This window comes from Lepeophtheirus salmonis, chromosome 5 (assembly GCF_016086655.4).
Source record: "Lepeophtheirus salmonis chromosome 5, UVic_Lsal_1.4, whole genome shotgun sequence".
NCBI classification, from domain to species: Eukaryota; Metazoa; Arthropoda; class Copepoda; order Siphonostomatoida; family Caligidae; genus Lepeophtheirus; species Lepeophtheirus salmonis.
The window spans coordinates 57,919,157-57,937,918 of record NC_052135.2 but is presented as its reverse complement, the minus strand read 5'-3'; the positions used below and the strand labels follow the sequence as shown (position 1 = coordinate 57,937,918).

At 29.4% G+C, this 18,762-nt stretch overlaps 1 protein-coding gene across 1 annotated transcript in view; it reads right to left on the bottom strand.

Annotated features, from left to right (window-relative positions):
* The window catches only part of LOC121118142 (uncharacterized), a 52,389-nt gene extending 34,023 nt beyond the window's left edge, over positions 1–18,366 (bottom strand). The window contains exon 1 of the mRNA XM_040712686.2: positions 17,689–18,366. Coding sequence (XP_040568620.1) covers positions 17,689–18,093 — 405 coding nt within the window. The 5' untranslated portion in view covers positions 18,094–18,366. The remainder of the gene's footprint in view (positions 1–17,688) is intronic.
* Positions 18,367–18,762: the final 396 nt, after the last annotated feature.

Below are 18,762 nucleotides of genomic sequence, written 5' to 3'. Positions count from 1 at the left end.
ATATTTACACCTTTACAAGGAATTTGTCGCAACAACTTTAATCATTTATCTATTTATTTAGTATTATACTAGGAGGATCAAAAATTTTGAGATGCAAAAAAGTATAACTGAAAGTTAATTTGTGCAAAATCTCGAGAAATAACTGGATCCCACTAGTGAATAATAAATATTGTGAAAATTGAGTAGTTTTTATATTCTAAGAAGAAAGAAAATAATTAAAGATAATGAACAATTTACAAAATCATTTACCTGACATATAAATAATGTGTGTGTTTTAAGGGTGGATTCCTAATAAATGAGGGTTTTCCCCTGGAATTTCCCGTATTTGTAAAATCCCAAAAAATCTGGAGAGATAAACTCTACAAATAACATTATTCCATGTTTTCATACTTTTAAGGCACTGAAAGGCCTTTATATTAAAGTATCTACGTATACAATACCTATATTGATTTATAAGAAGGAAATATGAATGGGAAAAAATGCAGACGGAGTGAGTCCTTGAATATCTACATAATGTAGAAGCAACAACAATATAATCAAAAAAGAAGACTGATTACAACAAAACTAAACATTAACAAATAATATGTAAGTACTTGATTTAGTTCCTAAATAAACATTTTTTTATTTTTACTAGCATGAAAATTCCTTCCTCCATTCAATTTATCAGAATCCAATTTCACATAGGTTGTGTGGATGTTATTTACTGAAGAAATATAATTTAAATATTGGTTTTTCTCTTTTAGTTAGTTAATTCGTTATTATTAGTGAATTGAAAATGAGATGATTCAAACTTCCTCATTCTAAATTTCCTTAATTCACTTTTACATTAATTGTTCAAAACTACTTTACAGGACTTATAAATAACACACATTTATTGGTTTACGTACACAATCCTACTCTAAGTCCAAAAAGGACTTACAATTATAACTCTGCAACAAATCTTCTGGGGTACACTCTGTATTTTATGAGCACAAAGGATTGTTCAATCAGTTTTTGAATATAATTGAATCTATTTAGGAAATGATGTTTACTTCTCAGGAATGAAATAATAATGGAAGCTGCGTAATAAAAGCAAATTCATCCTTCAGATTACAAATTTCCAAAAATACGAGCCAAGTAGAAAATTCCCTGGTTATAATTTTTGTTGGACCAAACTAATTAGGTCTTTTAACACTAGAACGATGAACAATACCCAAGACCAATTTTTTTTCAGTTTGGTCTTAAGCGATTTTTTCTATTACGATTAGGACTGTCATCTCAGACTATAGACCACCATTTAAGCGTTTTCAAATAGTGGACTGATTTTTTTCGTCTCAATGTATAGACCGATGTTTATCGGTCCTAATCTATGGACTCATTTTATCCCATTCACTCTGATTTATAAGTTGTACAAATAGGATTTATTTAACACATTTGACTTCATACGACGTTATGTTGTCGATCCTCAAAAAATTGAACCACAATTGACGTATCAACAAATCATCTACATATAAAATTGTCATAGATCGAATTTTAAACGAGAACAATCCAGACATAATTTTTCTTTCAAACAGGTCTAGCCCGAACTTCTTTGAAAAACCGAATGAGTTCGATCCATTAAAACTCATAATTGTCTCATTCAAGTTCTAAGATTCTCAGACCAAAACCTCCTTCAAAAACGTTCTATATCGATGTCAATTTGAGAAAAAACCATTAATATTTTAAGGATAATTTTCTATAACTAAGAAAAATCCAATTATTTGCGGGTTATAAGACGAAAATAGAAGAAGTTTAGTAGATAAATTGATTAAACTAAATCCTAATACGTTACAAAAAAATTCCTTATGCATCACACATTATATCTATAAATAGAGGTGTGGGAGGTAGATGGGGGTATTGACACAATGTACCTGCAACATGTAATTGAGTATTGGGTAAAACCTCTTTTAAATAACTGATTCATCAATAAAAATAGATAATCATTACACAATGAAGAAAAATTAATATACCTATGAATGTCTGAGCATGACAGTAGACTTTAAATCTTCCTTTCATCATTTACAAATTCCTTTTAGACGACTCATGTTACAAAGGAAGGATCAGCTAAGACATATTGTATCTATGTATTAGGGATTGTCATCTTAGACTGTTTTTAAAGTGTTATTTCGGTATCACGAGAGAATCCCAGGAAAAATATTATCATTGTCATAACAAAAGTTTGTCTTTATATAAATAAATTTAATAAGCCACGATGCTGATAGCATTATACTTAAATTATAAGTAATAGGTGTTCATTTTTATACAAAATATAAATATATTATATAATTATGAATCAAAATCAATTTAAAAAAAAAAAAAAATTAACATAACTTTGCTACGTAGTATTACAAAAATAATATAAATATAACATTTGGTATATTACTTCCCATTTAGACTTAAAGTAGGCCTTTAAAAACATTAAGAAGTCAACACTTTTATCCATGAAAAGGAATTATCATTCTCGAGAAAAATATACCAACCTTCTGAAGAAGCTCTTTTTGATTTCAAAGATGTGGGATGGAATGGACTTCAATTTGGTTTTAATTCTTCTAATTCTACTTTTTTTTTCTCCAAATATTTCAGAAATATCGAATTCCTTTGCACTACTAAATTAAATATTTTTATTTTAAGAATCGTTAATTAAATTCCAGTTTTTAAATTATTCATTTTTAATGTATTGATATTTCCCGTGAAAAAATAATATAATATAATAATTTTCCAGATAGTTAACACCAAAAGGATCCCTTTGGACAATTCCCACTATGTAGGGTTGTAGTATTGTAGTTCAATATTCCTGTAGTATAGTTGTACCGGGCGCTATCACATTTGATACGGTACTATACCATATTGATATTCGAACCAATAGTAGCAACTTCACTACGTACGTAATTAAAAAATGGGTAGCTGATGACGTAGCCCTCAAGTTGTTGTCGATAGAACAGGAAGAAATAAAATTTTATTTTATGCCAAAAAGACATCAAACTTCTCAGCTAGCCTCCACTCTAAACAAAAGTCATGTGAAATCCTCTCTGAGTGGAAGTCAGTTATCCTTAATGACATTTTTGTTTTGAATTTTTAGTGGGATGTGCACGTAAATACCGATACTAATTTTGGTACTGGAACCTATACTAAAATATTGGTATTGTGATAGCATTGAGTATAAATCGTCGTGAGTTTAAATCAAAAAGAAAAACCTTGGCAACTTTAATATCAGCTGATCACTATAAAATATATAATGTTCCTTGCTGTCGAATACCTTTCAAATTTCTATGTTAATAAAGCAATGTTTATTTGTAAGTATGTTTGAATGAAAAAAAAGTCATTTTCAACCTGAAAAACGACAATGTAGAAATATTAATAAAATATCACAGGCTTTTTGTATGAAGAATTGAGTGTGTATACAGGGTGCACTCTATACAGTGCTCCTTGATGTATATCATATTCATATTTTTGATCTAAGAAATAACAATATAGTTGTATTCATGAAATATCGCAGGCGTTTTGCATGTAACATCGACTGTGTATATAGAGTGTATTGTAGATAGTGCACACCATTGACATATTTTTGGTCTATAAAATCAAAATGTAGTCGTATTAGTGAAATATTGCAGGTGTTTTGCATATAGCATCGAGCGTACGTGTGTACAGGGAGCACTAATTATTGTTTTTTTCTGTTATATTAAATAACAGATACTGAATGTAAAATTAAAAGAGATTAGGCGACGTATCATTCTTTTATTCAGGTGGAGAGAACTCATATAAGAACTGAGTAGTTACTGTCGCTAGTCTTTATTACGAACAAAAAAAGTCTTTCAATTTTTTAAACAAGTACTTTAAAAAAAATGTATTGTCACGAGGATTTCGACAATTTTCACATCCCTAGTAGTTATATATATTTTTGCATGGTAAAAAAGAATTCAACAGTAGCAGATATATATATAAAAGAGTAATTTAGACTTCTTTTTTGTATGTATGTGCATTGGTTTGTTTACTACCTCTGCCCACATTATACTTTTAAATTATATTATTCGTTCAAATTGAAGATGGCATGTAGTGGGGTGTCGTTGAAGGTTGTTGAATTGGTCTTTGTGTGTGTTTGTGTGAAGGGAGAGTGAGATATATCTATGTACTTTTTGATTGATATAGTATAAAAGAAGAAGGTAAAACGAGTTTTTTGAAGTAAGTTCACTCACAAATACAAATAAAATGTATGTATTATATATATATATATGCATGAAAATAATTTCTGTGAACCCAAAGCTTAAGAAGCCTCTCTAAAAAAAGGTTTCTATTGCTTTTTTAACCTTAAAATAATTTAAATGTGGGGGGGGAGTAAAAGACATTGTTTGTTGGACAATCTTTTCATTATTTTACATATATTTGAAAGTTTTTCTGAAAATGAATAACATATCCAAAATGACGTCACAACATCAAAACTGGTTTTTAACATTGGGTTTATGTAATATACGAACCAATTTTTAATTAAAACGATTAACAATTTGTTAAACAAAGTTGCTATTTTATTAGTAGTCCATGTCTAAGGATTTATATTGCACAATGATTCATGTGCCTACCATGCCTTTTATATAATCTATATTGTACTATCTTTAAGGCTTTCCACCAAAAAGAGAAAGAAAAAAGTTCCAAAATTAGTGTGTGGTTAGTAGAGTTTGGATTGTAGGTCTTAGATAGTAGACTTAAATTTAACCGTTTTCAAATTGTGGATTGATTTTTTTCAGTCAAAATCTAAATATTATTTATGCAACATATTTAACAGTAGGTCGATGGTCACAACACTTGACGTCAAAAACAATTCATCTATAGAATCCGTCTTGACCGAATCTGAAATAAGACCATTCTTTTCAAAATATTTCAAACTATGATACAATTTTTTATTTTATAATAAGGAAATTGTTCAGAAGTAAAATAAGCCTAACTTGAATCCGACCAATCATAAAAATAGCAATTACTCTAAAAGTAATAAGTGTTTAAGAATTAAAACAATAAAATTAAAATATTAAAATTAAAATAATAAGTTACGGGTCATGGCCATGGTTTTGATATTTGGATTAATCTCCTATTTCTGAGTGTAGAATGTAGGTGCTAGACATCAAATTATAGCTCATAATCTCTATTGTCATTCTCCTCTTCTTATACAAATTTGACATTTAAAAAAATTATTAAGGAAAAAACAAGTTATAATGTTTTCATTGTCTTTCTTTGCTTGAATTCAAGGCCATTTGTAATTTAGTCCCAGAGGCTCTTTATTTTTTCTTGATGTCATTCCAGCATCACACTATCCCATGATTTATATAATTCATGCCAAAATTAATTTTTTTTTTAAATTATCAAACAATAAAAATATAACGATAATAGTAAGTATTTAATGCATCATTATTTGCAACAAAGACAAATATCAGCTTTAAAAATATTTGTGGAAAAAAAACAACGTAGATCCAAAGGACTATGAATTCAATTTAAGAATATTAAAATGAAATGAATTTTAGTAAAAAAGATGTTAAATACTTCCAGTCCTGCAACTTCTATGAAGTACCGGATTAGTTTGGTCCACTATAAGTTATGACGGTCTCAGACCGGTCTAGGATTTCATATAGAACCCCAACACTAATAACTTTTGAAATTAAAACGCAAAACACCCACATTATCTTAGCCTTTTAAGTAATTCCATCGGAATAGTGAATTTTACTTTTATAATCAGGTCCAGTCCATCCTTTTAAACAGGTAAATCGACCCCCCTTGTGATGTTATTGAGAGTGTTGCTATTTTTCTATAATACATTATACTTTTAATTTTAATATACATACTTTGTGCTTATATTTAATAAAATATATTTACTGTGTCAGCATAAAAACAAACTTGAACAAAAATCAGAAAAAGGAGAATCTTTCATATTAAATAGACCGTCAGTTGCCGATTGCTCTTCTAAAATAGAGATGGTTTGTTCAATAAAAATACTTTGTTACTGGAAATGCTGATATTTTCAGTTATTACCAACTAAACTTTATAAAATTTATTTTTAAAACATTATGAAATAAGTTTTACTTCATACGGAAACTCAGTGCCTTAAAAGAAGGTACAAAGTGTAACTTTCAGGGTACTTAAACTCGTAGTACTTTCATTTAGGGTGAATTTTAGGTGGCACAGGGTGCACAGGGTGCATTTTCTCCAGGCACTGCTCTCTACTGGGGTCTCCAGTTGGATATATTGATGTAGAAATTTAAATATATTGGACACCACCATTTTTTTCTAAAAATGGCATAAAAAAAAAGGAAATAGGTAAACTTAAAAATAGAAAGAAACATATTTTCTTCATTAAAATATTTTGGACACCATTTTTTTACAAATCTCATAAGTAATTTTTACTAAAAAAAAAAAAGCGTAAAACACATTTATCTTTGTCCTAGGGCCCAACTTCCATACTCAGCTTGTAAATGAAGAGAAACATATCTTATTTTCTATTAAAAATTGAAAGTTGTTGTACATTGAAGTAAATAAAAAGTACTCTCTCAACAAAATTGACTCACTTTATGAGATAGGTCGTCTCTGCGATGTGTGTTCATTGAAAATCATTATCGAATCATTTTAAAGAAAAAACGTTAAGTTTTTTCTTTCCTCCTCTGCCTCAAAATAAACGGCTTGCCTCAACAAAAGTGTATTACGTAATCTTATCAGATCAGGTGTCAAAATTCATATTGTAAAAAAACATCATTGAATATATATAAATTGTAGGTTTATTCCGAAAAAAAGAAAGGTTTTTCATATTCACAGGGGGCAAAAAATAGACATTTACCTCATATGTGACTTCTAAAGGTCAATTATCTCTCTGTTGTGTGAGTCTCTAAAAATATTTGCATAAAGAAAAGCCCCTAAACCAACTGTATTTATTCATTTTTACACATTCTAAAAAGTTCCTTTTACTACTGTTGAGGAGACTGGCAACAGTTGCAATATTTGACAAGGGATATTAAAATTAGAGTTGAGTTTAGGACAGGAATTACTAAACATGTCTGAGACCCTTTTAATCCTTGTAAAACCAAATTCATTCTCTGCAAGATTAGTTCCCACGGTATTGTTGGAAAAATCCTTTCCACATAACTTAAAAACTTAAAAAAATAAAGCTTTCAGAAAATAAGTTGTGTTATTATTAGTGATGCGACAATTAAAAAAATACCGATGCGGAATCCAATGTAATTGTAGTAAAATTTCTCTAAACCGATTCAGATTATTTAATATTTTAAATAATAGTTAAAAAATTCCATTTTCCTATCAGGTGCCTACATAATTATATATTTTTTGGTGTGGCTTGCTTTTAATATTTTTTTCAAAATTAAATTTCAAATATTAAAGTTTTTGAAAAAATATTCATATATACTTTTTCATATTTCAAAAAATTAAAAAAAACCCATGCCTATACTCAAAAATTATTTTTTTTTTTTGGAAAAAAACTTTAAAAATCCACAGCTGTTAACAAAAAAATTCAAATATAAAATTTCAAAAAAAAAAAACAATTAAATATTTTTCGAAATTTTTTTGAAAAATACTTAGTTATTTGGAGAAAATTACATTTTAGGGAATTTTTTTTTTGAAAAATTAACTTAATTTTTTTTGAAAAAAAAATTATAATTTAAAGGTTTCTAGTAAAAACAAAAATTTCTTAATTTTGTGAAGGGAGGCTATTTTTTTAATAACTTAAAAAAGTAATAAATATATAAATACTAGTGAATCGGAATTGTAAATTCAACATTATCCCCGAGGCCGATCCTGATTTCAGAAAAAATATTCAATTCTGATTCCAATTAATCATCACATCGCTAGTTATTATGCACAATATATTTTTTTAAATTAAAAATCAGGATTATGTTCTTCTATATGACTTGAATAAAGAAACTTTAGTTAAAGTTTTGAAATTCAGCATCATAACTTTAAGATTAAAACCTCTCAATCCCTTTAAAAATAGAAAATTTCCTTTAAAAAATGTTATTTGGTATGACTGTTTTTTTAGAAAAGAGATTTCATATTTTTTCCCAGCTGGGTTTACACTTTTTATTTAGCTCTGCGCTTTTAATTTTCAGACTGTGGTTCAGAAAAAGAATCTTAAGAACGAACCAAAAAAAATAAAATGAAAAATTCGCTCTCAGAATAAGTCCCAACACTTAATTCAAATACAACTTGTGGAAAACTAATGACGGACATTAAAGCTTTAAAAAAAAAAGTAGTGTAACGTAGACCACATGATCATTATTTGTACAAGGTAGTGGCGGTGTGTATTGTTGTGTCAATCCTTATTTTGGACTGAAACCTGCAGTCTAGCTTAGCCTTGGTATAGACCAGTTCAGTCCTGAATACCAGTTCTAAAAACCTATAAAATTCGGTCCTTGACGACGTAAATCATTTTTATTTCTTCTTCTTTTAATCAGTTATATTACTGATAGTCCTTAGGACTGTCGGTCCTAAGATTGGACTGGATCAAATAAATAAGGATTGCCACAAGACTAGTGGTGGGAATACTTTTCTTTGTTGACGAGAAGTGTTGAAAATTACTTCATAACTAACTACGAACCTTCACTAATTTACCCTTTTAACTAAACTAACAAGGTAAATTCTGGGAATGGAAGAAAAAGTGGCATACGTCATGAGAGGAAATGACAGTAAATTATATAGTGACGTCATTTATGCTATAAAAAAGTGACATTTTGCGTAGAAAAAAGATAACTTTACATCTCCTCAAACAAACAGGTGCGTTTCGCTACTTCGTTTTAAAACTTTAATTGGTATAAACTCTTAAAAGATTAAACACTATCAGGTCGATTATATTGGTGCCTTGTTTTATATTTTGACGTGTCTGAGTCAAAAAACAAAAAGGTTTTTAACTCGCCTTGTCTACCTTATATACTCGTATGAGTATAACCGAGCATAAACTCAGTCATTCATTTCATTATTTCAAGTAAATGTTGCTACCCGGATTTCTATTCATTTTACGCAGTTAAGAAGGTTGCTTGTACAAGAGAAGTTTCTCTGGCTCACCTTCGATCTTCGCAGAGTTCATTTGGCGTTTACTTACAAAAGTAGATACCTATATAGGATGAATTCGTGCATTTGCATATATTACTTTCGACAAATAACAACTTAGATGGGTATCTATAGCATAAGAGGTAGATAGAGGAGATGTCTTATCAAGTAAGCAATAAAGTCATAGAGGTTAAATACGAGGCACACACCTTAAGTAAGTATCTACTACAAACATACATAATATGTAATTAGGAACCTACGTCTTTGTTTCCTTTAATGTCTATATTCCCCCCCATCCTTTAAAATTCATTATCTAAGAGTTTTCCTTCAATTAAGAAATGCGGATTCAAATTATTACCCATGCATATTAATTAGAATAAATGTATCTAACTATGAACAATTTAATTGTTTTCCACTGAATTAATATGTAATCATAACACCAACTTACAAATTATCTTCTCAATCGAAACAAACAATAGAAACCCCATTTCAAGAACTTGCCTTTTATGTAAATAAGATGATAGTGCGTTTTCACGTGACGTTAACATTGCTAATGTAGGCCATCTTTGGAGCCTAAGCAACAAAGTACCATAATAATAATAAACATTTTTTTCATTAAACTATTGCAGTGTGTTCTAATGTCTAACAACTCAAAATTAGAAGAACTTAAACCTAGCTTTGATATGTATATATTCGAACCTAAAATATATCAAAAGTATGTTGTTACTTATTTATACACCTTTACACGGTGTAGCCAATAAACTAACTATTATATTTGAAAGATCATATAAAATAAAATAAATATATCATCTGTATGCCCAAAGATGGTGTTACTTCGATTTATAATGCAATCTGTGACGTCAGTGTTGATGTTCATTTAAGCATGTTCAATGTCGTCATAAATTGCATCAAAAAGGAAGGCAACATTTTTTTGAGGGCTCTATGTTGATGTTTTTACTACCTATATAAAACGGACTAACAGACATTTAATCTTTCACAAACTTCAAATAATGGTTTAAAGAAATAAAAAAAAAAACTTAAAAACTCAATTGGAATCTAATTGATGCCTATAAAAAACGGTGATATATAAATTAAATCAAAGTAATATCAACTAAAAATCCATAAAAGGGGTTAGATTTGTAATTTTTCTTCATTGGATTAGTGACGAGAAAAGTAGAATAATTTCCGAAACGAATCTTATTATTTCCATTGTAATAGTTAATTTTTATCTACACTATGGAAGTAGGATTGTATAAGTATAAATTTAGGGTCCTATATATAAAAAAAACTAGGCAATAGAGGGATAGGTTTTTGATGGAAAATCCCTTTATTTCTTGCGCACATTTTGACATTCAATAGTCTACTATTTTCATTGTTATAAAACATGGTTGTTTAGATCCCCAAAGTGGCCGATATCAACAATGCTGACATCACATGAAAAGACTCAGTTGATTCCACTCTCTATCAGAGAGGTCAAAAAATTCCCCTAATTCAATAATTTTTATTTCTTATGTAGTAGCTTCTTTAGTAACAAGAAACAAATGCAGCGTCTTCAATGATGTCACAAATTGCATCATAATTGATGATGACACCATATCGGGGCCTCATAGTTGATATTATTACAAAATAAATATTAATGTAACTTCATCAAATAACTTTGGAAATAATCAAAAATACTGAGCACATCCGTAGAATACTATTTGATGCCTATGATAAACAGTGATGTTTGAAATGTGGTAGTGTTGAAAGTTCTAATAAAATGGCTGGATTGTCCATATATATTTTTTGCTTTTGTTCAAATAAGGATAAGAAATGTAGGATAATTTGAGAAAAATATATCGTGTTAGAACTTCACTTTTGAAAGACATATTCAGATCTGATATACTCGTATATGTAATTATAAATAATATAACTAAACATTAAAGGTCTGGATCTTTGATGGCCTGGGATGTTTAATCATTCTATTTGTAGTTCCCAATTTGACATCCAAATACACGACAATAGTCAACCATTTTCCGTAGTCTTAATGAAGAAGGGTTTTTATTCTTATAAAATTTAGTTGTTCACTCATAAGAAAACGCTATAATATAATATCAGAGGCGTCCGCAGTATTATATATATACTTTATTTTTGGGGTGTGGGGTAGGGGGCTTTATTTTGGAATTAAAAAAAAATCCAAAAATAATTTTTTGATAAAAAATTTGACAAATTAAATTTTTTGGGGAAAAAAATTCAGAAATTAAATTTCAAATATAAATTTTTTGAAAAAAAAATTCAAAAACGAACAGCTTTTCTAAGAAAATAAAATGTTTTTCAAAAAAATTAGAAAAATTATATTAAAATTGAAATATTGAATTAAAAAAAAAATCTTGTAAAAAACAAAAACTGCTTAATTTGGTGGTGGGAATTAATTTTTTTGATAAAAAATTTGACAAATTAAATTTCTTGTGAAAAAAAAATCAAAAATTAAATTTCAAATATAACTTTTTTGAAAAAAAAATTCAAAAACCAATAGCTTTTCTAAGAAAACCAAATGTTTTGGGGGAAAAATTCGAAAAATCAAATTAAAATTAAAATATTGAATTTATAAAAAAAAAAAATCAAATATTAAAATATCTAGTAAAAAGCAAAAATTTCTCAATTTGGTGGTGGGGTGCACCAGCAACTCCAACCCACCCCCTCCAGACAACCCTGAGTATATATTTTTTTTTCAACAGAAGAATACATTAATATTTGCTGGATTCCACTTTGCTAGTTCTTTGAAATAATATTAGCCCTTTTTTGCCTGTTCCAAATGTGATTAAATATATAATTACACAACTAAGTATCTAACTATAGCTAGAAATTCATAAGAGATTTTCTTCCTTAATATTCAATAACCTCTCATGAACAATAATTTTAATACTGTAAAAAAGGTTTGCAAAATCACGTGATTTATGAGGAAATATTTTATAGGTTTGCGTCTGACATGTCACAAAGAATTAATCCCAGGGGTTCCCATAAATTTCTTCCCTTTATATAATGTACGGATAATCTCTCTCTTATTCCTTATCAGGATTTAAATTAAATTTGACAATAAACAGATGATCATTATCTTTGACATTCCAGGGTTTATGGCCCATATTTCATTCTTTTTCTCCTTCTTGGTAGAACAAATCGCGAAACAAATTATACGCGTAAAACCATCCATGACTTTTCACTTTGCCTCTATGTATTATAAAGAGGTCACAAACAACCATAAATACAATAGATATTACGTAATCCACTTTAGAAATTTCAAATTATCTCTCATAACATATGTGACCCACCAACACAATTGCAAGCTACAACGATTTTCCTCTCTTTAAATTATTATTATCGTCAACTTCTATCAACCAATTATTCTTATTAATCCATTGGGTCTTTTGCAAATTAGAATTATAGTAGATTAAGATGATTGTCACAATAAGAATGAGAAATTGATATTTTTATTTGAAAGAGGTCATATTGGGGTCAATATAAGTCTCTTAATTCAAAATTCATTGTAAACTCTAGCTAAAATGCTTAGGTATCTTAACTCATCCCACAAATTTAAATGATAAGCCTATAATTAACTCAAATATGTCTGTATGTAACATATACATGAAGTATAATTTTTTGAATTTTCTCCTCTTCTTGATTGATGTTCCCAACTGTTTTTATGTTGACGTACCACATATCTTATAATATGTAATTAATGAAAAAACAAAGCTCTTATGAATGAATAATTCGAGAGGAATAAAAAATAAGTGCAGATGTCATTACGTAATTTAGATCAACCAAAATAAATTCAAATCCTTGTTAGCTCTAAGAGTGTGGTTGTAAAATATCAGAAAAATACATTTTATATTATAATAGCTCTACAATTGTTAGGAATTCAACCTTTACAATCCTTCTCATGGAATCTACACTAAGTGATAATCTAACACGCCCGGAATGGTTTATATTATATTATTCACTTCTGAATGATTCCAAACGTTTTCTCTCTACATAATTACATCATCAATGACGTCATATTGTAAAGAAACATGGAGACAGCACAGAGCCAATGGTCGAAGGAGTTTTTGCCAAGTTTATAAATGATTTATTATAATAATTGTTAATTAAAGCTTGTTAGAACCTATGTAGTTAACTTTATCAACGTATAATTGAACCTTTATGGATCCCTATCACCCATGTAAGCGCATCGATTTGATGTAACTAAAAATATACTCGTGACACTACAAGGTCACTATTTCAATTATACTGAATTAAACATAATACCTAGGTGTTGTATTATATATATTTACATATTATAGTATAACAAAAATGGATTCCTACCTATAAAAAAAGCCACACCAATATATGGTATAGGCCTGGATAAGGGGATTTCTATGACTTCTGAAGAATAGGAATACATTTGTACATTATACTGTCCTGTTTTTGGAGTTCATATTTTTTTTTACCTTCTGTACAAAGATATTTTCCGCTGGGACGATAAAAACTCACATTGGTAAAGTTTGAGGGTTTTCAGGTAATTTTTGGCGTTGCATTTTAATTTGAAAGAATATGATTTTGGGTCGAAATTGGCACTTTTAGGGCAAGTCTTGTACCTTCCTAATTGTGATGATGCTATGAGTCAAAAGTTTCTCTTTTTGTGCATCAATGATCCCTTAAACAAGGGTTAAATTTTGCCATGAAATGTTTGATAAAACAGGGAAACCCCAGATAAATGAGTACATTATAGACCCATTAAATCAGTATTGAAAACAAGGTGTACAATATGTATAACTCATAAACAACTGATTTAACTAAAAAAAATTAAAAAGTACAGTTTTTGACCTCCGGCATCATATTTCGAAAGCCTCAGTATTAAACTATGATCGATTTCGACACAAAAATCCCATCCCCCAAATTAATATGGCTTCTACCACGGCAAAAATGACCCAAGATACCTGTAGCTTTGGCAAATTGGGGTTTTTGATTGCTCCTTGCGGAAAATGTCTTTGGGTAAAAGGGAAATAATATTAGCCCAAAAAGGAGACAGTCTAATAATATACTCGTACTCAGAGGCTCCTCCGATTTCCTTCCTTCCTACCCAAATTTTTTAATATTACTACTACTAATAGTATGTTAATAACTTGTTTACTTCCTGATGTTGCAAAATGTTGTGTAGCAAGCTGTTTTTATTACATATATTATTATGAAGTGGAGAGATCCATTGGTTTAATATTTCTTTGTATTATATCCTTTTTTTGGTTTTATTTCAAAATAATAAATATGTATCTCTTATAATAATATTACAAACTATTTAAAAATAGAAGAACAAAATGATCTCAAGGTCAATGCAGTTTGTAGTTGGTTATATGTTTATTTTGTTGTTACAATGTTCAAACGATCATAATAGACAATTATAAATACAATAACTATAATTGTATTGAAACGATGAGTGAATTATGTATGTACAAGTTTGATTGTGAGCTCTACGGAATTCTTAATATATTTATTATTGCTATTAACCCCCTGGGGGTGAAAAAGACTCTTTCTTTCAACAACATTCCTGGGAGTTAATTGTATTTAACACCTTTTTCATTATGTATGTTTATTCATGAGACCACGGAAGGAAAACACACACAAACTGTCTGAATGTGTATCACTTCACAAGGGATCCTGCATAAGAAGGGTTGTAAATTGTAAGCATTTTCGTACATGTATATATTAGTGATGGTACGATCTAATAAAAAAAGAAGAAATACCAATGACGATTCCAATGTAATTCTAGTAAAAATTACTGATGCCAATTCTTTAATATTTTAAATAATAGTTAAAAAATAAAATTTTACTAATAGGAGTGTCCAGAGGATTATATTTTAGGGTGGGGGTATATTGGTTTTGGAATAAATAAAAAAATCCGAAAAAAATTCTAATTTACAGTTGCAGATTTATAATTTTATCAAAAATCTGCAACTATTATGAAAAAATTAAAATTTTTGCAAAAAGAATTTCAAAATCCCCAGCTACTTACAAAAATTAAAAATTTTTTGGAAATGTTTTTTAAATATTACATTTTTTCGAAAACAATTTCAAATACTAAATTTTATAAAAAAAATTTCTAATATTAATTTTTTATGGAAAAACATTTCAAAAATCCTCAGCTGGTCTAAAAAAATTATTGAATTAAATACAATTTTAAATATTAAATTTTGTAGTTAAAAAGGCAAAAATTCCTTTAATTATCTAAATCCTCTTGAGTGTAAATAAAAAAAATTAACGTTTATGTTTCAACTTTGATAGTGACGTAAAAAAAAAGTGAAAAAGATCACAAAATAAAGTATAGTGTTCCTTACTCGCAAATACGTTTGAATTTTTAAAATAGGAAGAAATAATTCCTAAGAGCACTAATATATTGCAAGTTACTAAGATATACTGTTTTCTAATTGTATGCTCACGAGGATTTGTACAAATTTCACATCCCTACTTATAACTCTCCAACAAATCCTAATTATTTTCAAATTCTTATTACTTATATGTTTTCTCTTCAATATTTGGAAAATAAAATTAAATGTTCATGTTGCCAGGAACAAAAAAAAAAAAAAAAAACTCCCACTCTAAAAATGCATAAGATTTACAATCCTATTCATAAGGAAAAAGTGTAATAAATAATTCATCTGCGTAGAGGTTCCATAACTGATTATATTGAGAGCAAAATCTTCTTAAGAGTGGTTACCACGTCTATCATGCATGTATTGTACACGTATACGTGTGTAGACAACTTATTTCTAAGGATTTAGCATATTATATTCATCAAACCTCAACAACTCTCCCTATCAAAATAAGGAGGTTTTGTTATTTCAAATGTGTCTTGCTTGTCGGACTGAAAATACTATGAAAAGTTAAATTTGGAAAGCACGATATGACATTTCCCCACAAGAAACATTTTATTACAGAATCTTTTTATTTTGACAGGAAGAGTTGATGATATTTCAAAATGCATATGCACAGTTCTTAGAACTACATTTATGTGTACACGCATGATAGATGTGATAACCCCTCTTGATAATAACTGAATTATAATTTCGCAAAATTCAAATAAAAGAAGAAGAAGTGAAAAGCTTCTTATAAAGAGATTGGCTATTTGATATATTTTGCACAAACTGGTTCTGCAAACAAGAAGCTCTCTGTATTATCTAATAGAAGTAATAGAAAATAAAACCGAAGTACATAAAATGTGATTAATGTGAGGGAAGTAAAAATAGTATGGTTTCGGAGTTTCAATTCATGCTAAGAGGAGGGGTATTATACCCCTCCCTTCCTCCCATGGGCTAAATTGATCTAGTACAATTTAGGAAAAAATAGTTCATTTCAAAAATGATGGCTTTAAAAAATCTTCCTGTCAACATTCCTGCCTCAACCCTTGACATATGAAGCGTAATGGAGACCTATTCATGTACTACAACTCACAGTAGTTTGATGACTCTGTAGGACAACATTATTGAAGCGTGATACAATTTGTCCAAGGGGCTAATCGTCAATACTTACAGCGTATTAAGTGAACGAAACTGTAGGTGAACATCTTGCAAAATAAGATGAGGAAGAAATAAATATGTAAATGTTATTTTGATATACATATGTAGGTCATTGGGAAAAATGAATAGAAATGTATAAAAAATAGTCCATTTTCCGTGTAGGATTCTGCATCTAGTAGGTAACTATAGGTTAAAATGATCCTTATAAAATATTTAGTAAGATTTTTTTTTTTATGAAGCATTAAAGACATGGATAGAGAAGGTATGTTGCTTGACAGTTTAGACCATAAAACAATGACTTTTTTGTCAATGAAGAAACGCGAAAACATCATTATATATTTTTTTTTATTCTTTGCAAATTTACCGTTTCAAAAGAGGCATACTTCATTAAAAAAGAGAAAATATCGCTTAGGCGTATAAAAAATGACAACGCCCAACAACAGTAGTGATTGTAATGAAATGAAATTTAGCAAAGTTTACTTATAACGTCTCAAGCCATGAGCACAGATATGATTTTTAAACTGAATATACATATATAGTATTGTTGGATTTGAGTATTACTCAAATTCGAAAAAAAACTCGTCTTATCTTTTAAAGTGAACAATTTTCTGAAAATTATTCAAACCGAAATACTTTTAGGAAAATTCGTTTGTACTTGAAGTCAAATTATAATCAAAACTCGAAACATACGAGTAATGATAAGCCGAATGTGTTTCTAGTATAACTCAAAAGGACAGTACGAGAAGAGTGGATGTATAAAAAAGCATACACTATATTACATAACATGTGAAAATTCTAAAAAAACATGATCGAACTCAAAAATCGGGTGTTTCTCTTAAACAGAACACAATTTGACGTAGAACTCAAGAATTTAAACTACACTGAGCTCAAAATTGAAAAATTGACAAAACTAAAAAAACTCGATAATGTTCAGTCGAGTCCAACGCTTGTATATTCCATATATATAGTTTGTTGATAAATGTAGTAAATCTGGGGAATGGAAAATTAGGGCTAACGAAAATGCCCAAGTTCTCTACTACCAACTGCACCCATGGCTCAGGTTTGAGATAAATAGTCAAATGATGTGGTAATATTTAGTAGTTTTAAGTTTTCTGACCTTATTAAGTTGACATTTTTTCTTTGGAAAGCTTCGACCTGGAGGATGATGATATTGTAGGTTGCTGCTATTGAGGTGATGAGATGATGATGGGGATGACAAAGAAGGAGATGAAGATGGTGTGGAGGAGAAGGAGATATCCACCCGATGGGACCGATCTCCTCCTGACTCGTCCAGAACAACTTCGTTCACATCTTCCTCTTCCTCCGAGACACTTGTGCAAGAACAGTCCTCTCGTGCGGGATAGAGTGCTTCTACTAAGTCTCTCCGTGAGTAATACTTTGTGCGAGGCGGAGTAGAGAGATTCTCTCTCTCCTCATAGTATCCTGGAGGATAAATGGAGCGTACATCCCCTCCTCTTCGATTTGAGATGGGCCCTAGTACGACACCTCTGCTTCGATCCATACACCCAAACTCTTTGAATAGTATGAGTATGAATGTAGTTAAAAATGACGGGTTTAATAAGGGCTCAAACACATGGATGAAGTACAAAAACTCATATAAAATAGGTCTATCCTCACTCTTGCAACTCACTCGGCGAACTGATTTTTAAAAAAAGTTAGTGCAAAGAAACAAGATTGAAGTAAGAAAAATAAAAAAAGAAAGAAGAAGAAAAAACGTAACTTTTTAACCAACTCCTAGTCCTAGTACTACTATCCACTACTACCACTGCTTGCTACACCATGGAATTATTTTACGACGACATCTCTCCTTCTTCTTTTAATACCATTATCAGGGCCCTCGTTTGAAATGATGTGCTCTGTTCCTAGACACACTCATCAAAGTAACTCTTATGTATGTATGGTTTATTCGCGCTCTTGCGAGATGATTATAATATTATTATAATAAAAACACAACTTAATATTAAAGTGAAATATTATTTTGAACTTAATGCCATAGAGGCAGAGATGTTAATTCAGAAAATAGAATAATTAGTTAATTAAATGTGAATGTATGTATTAGTGTTGGGACGTTTTTTTTCTCGGTTTGGTCTTTTTCTAGACGGATTTTGACCAATATTTCCGTAAGCTAAATCGTTTTCAAATTGGAGACATATTTGTTTCGATTTCAATC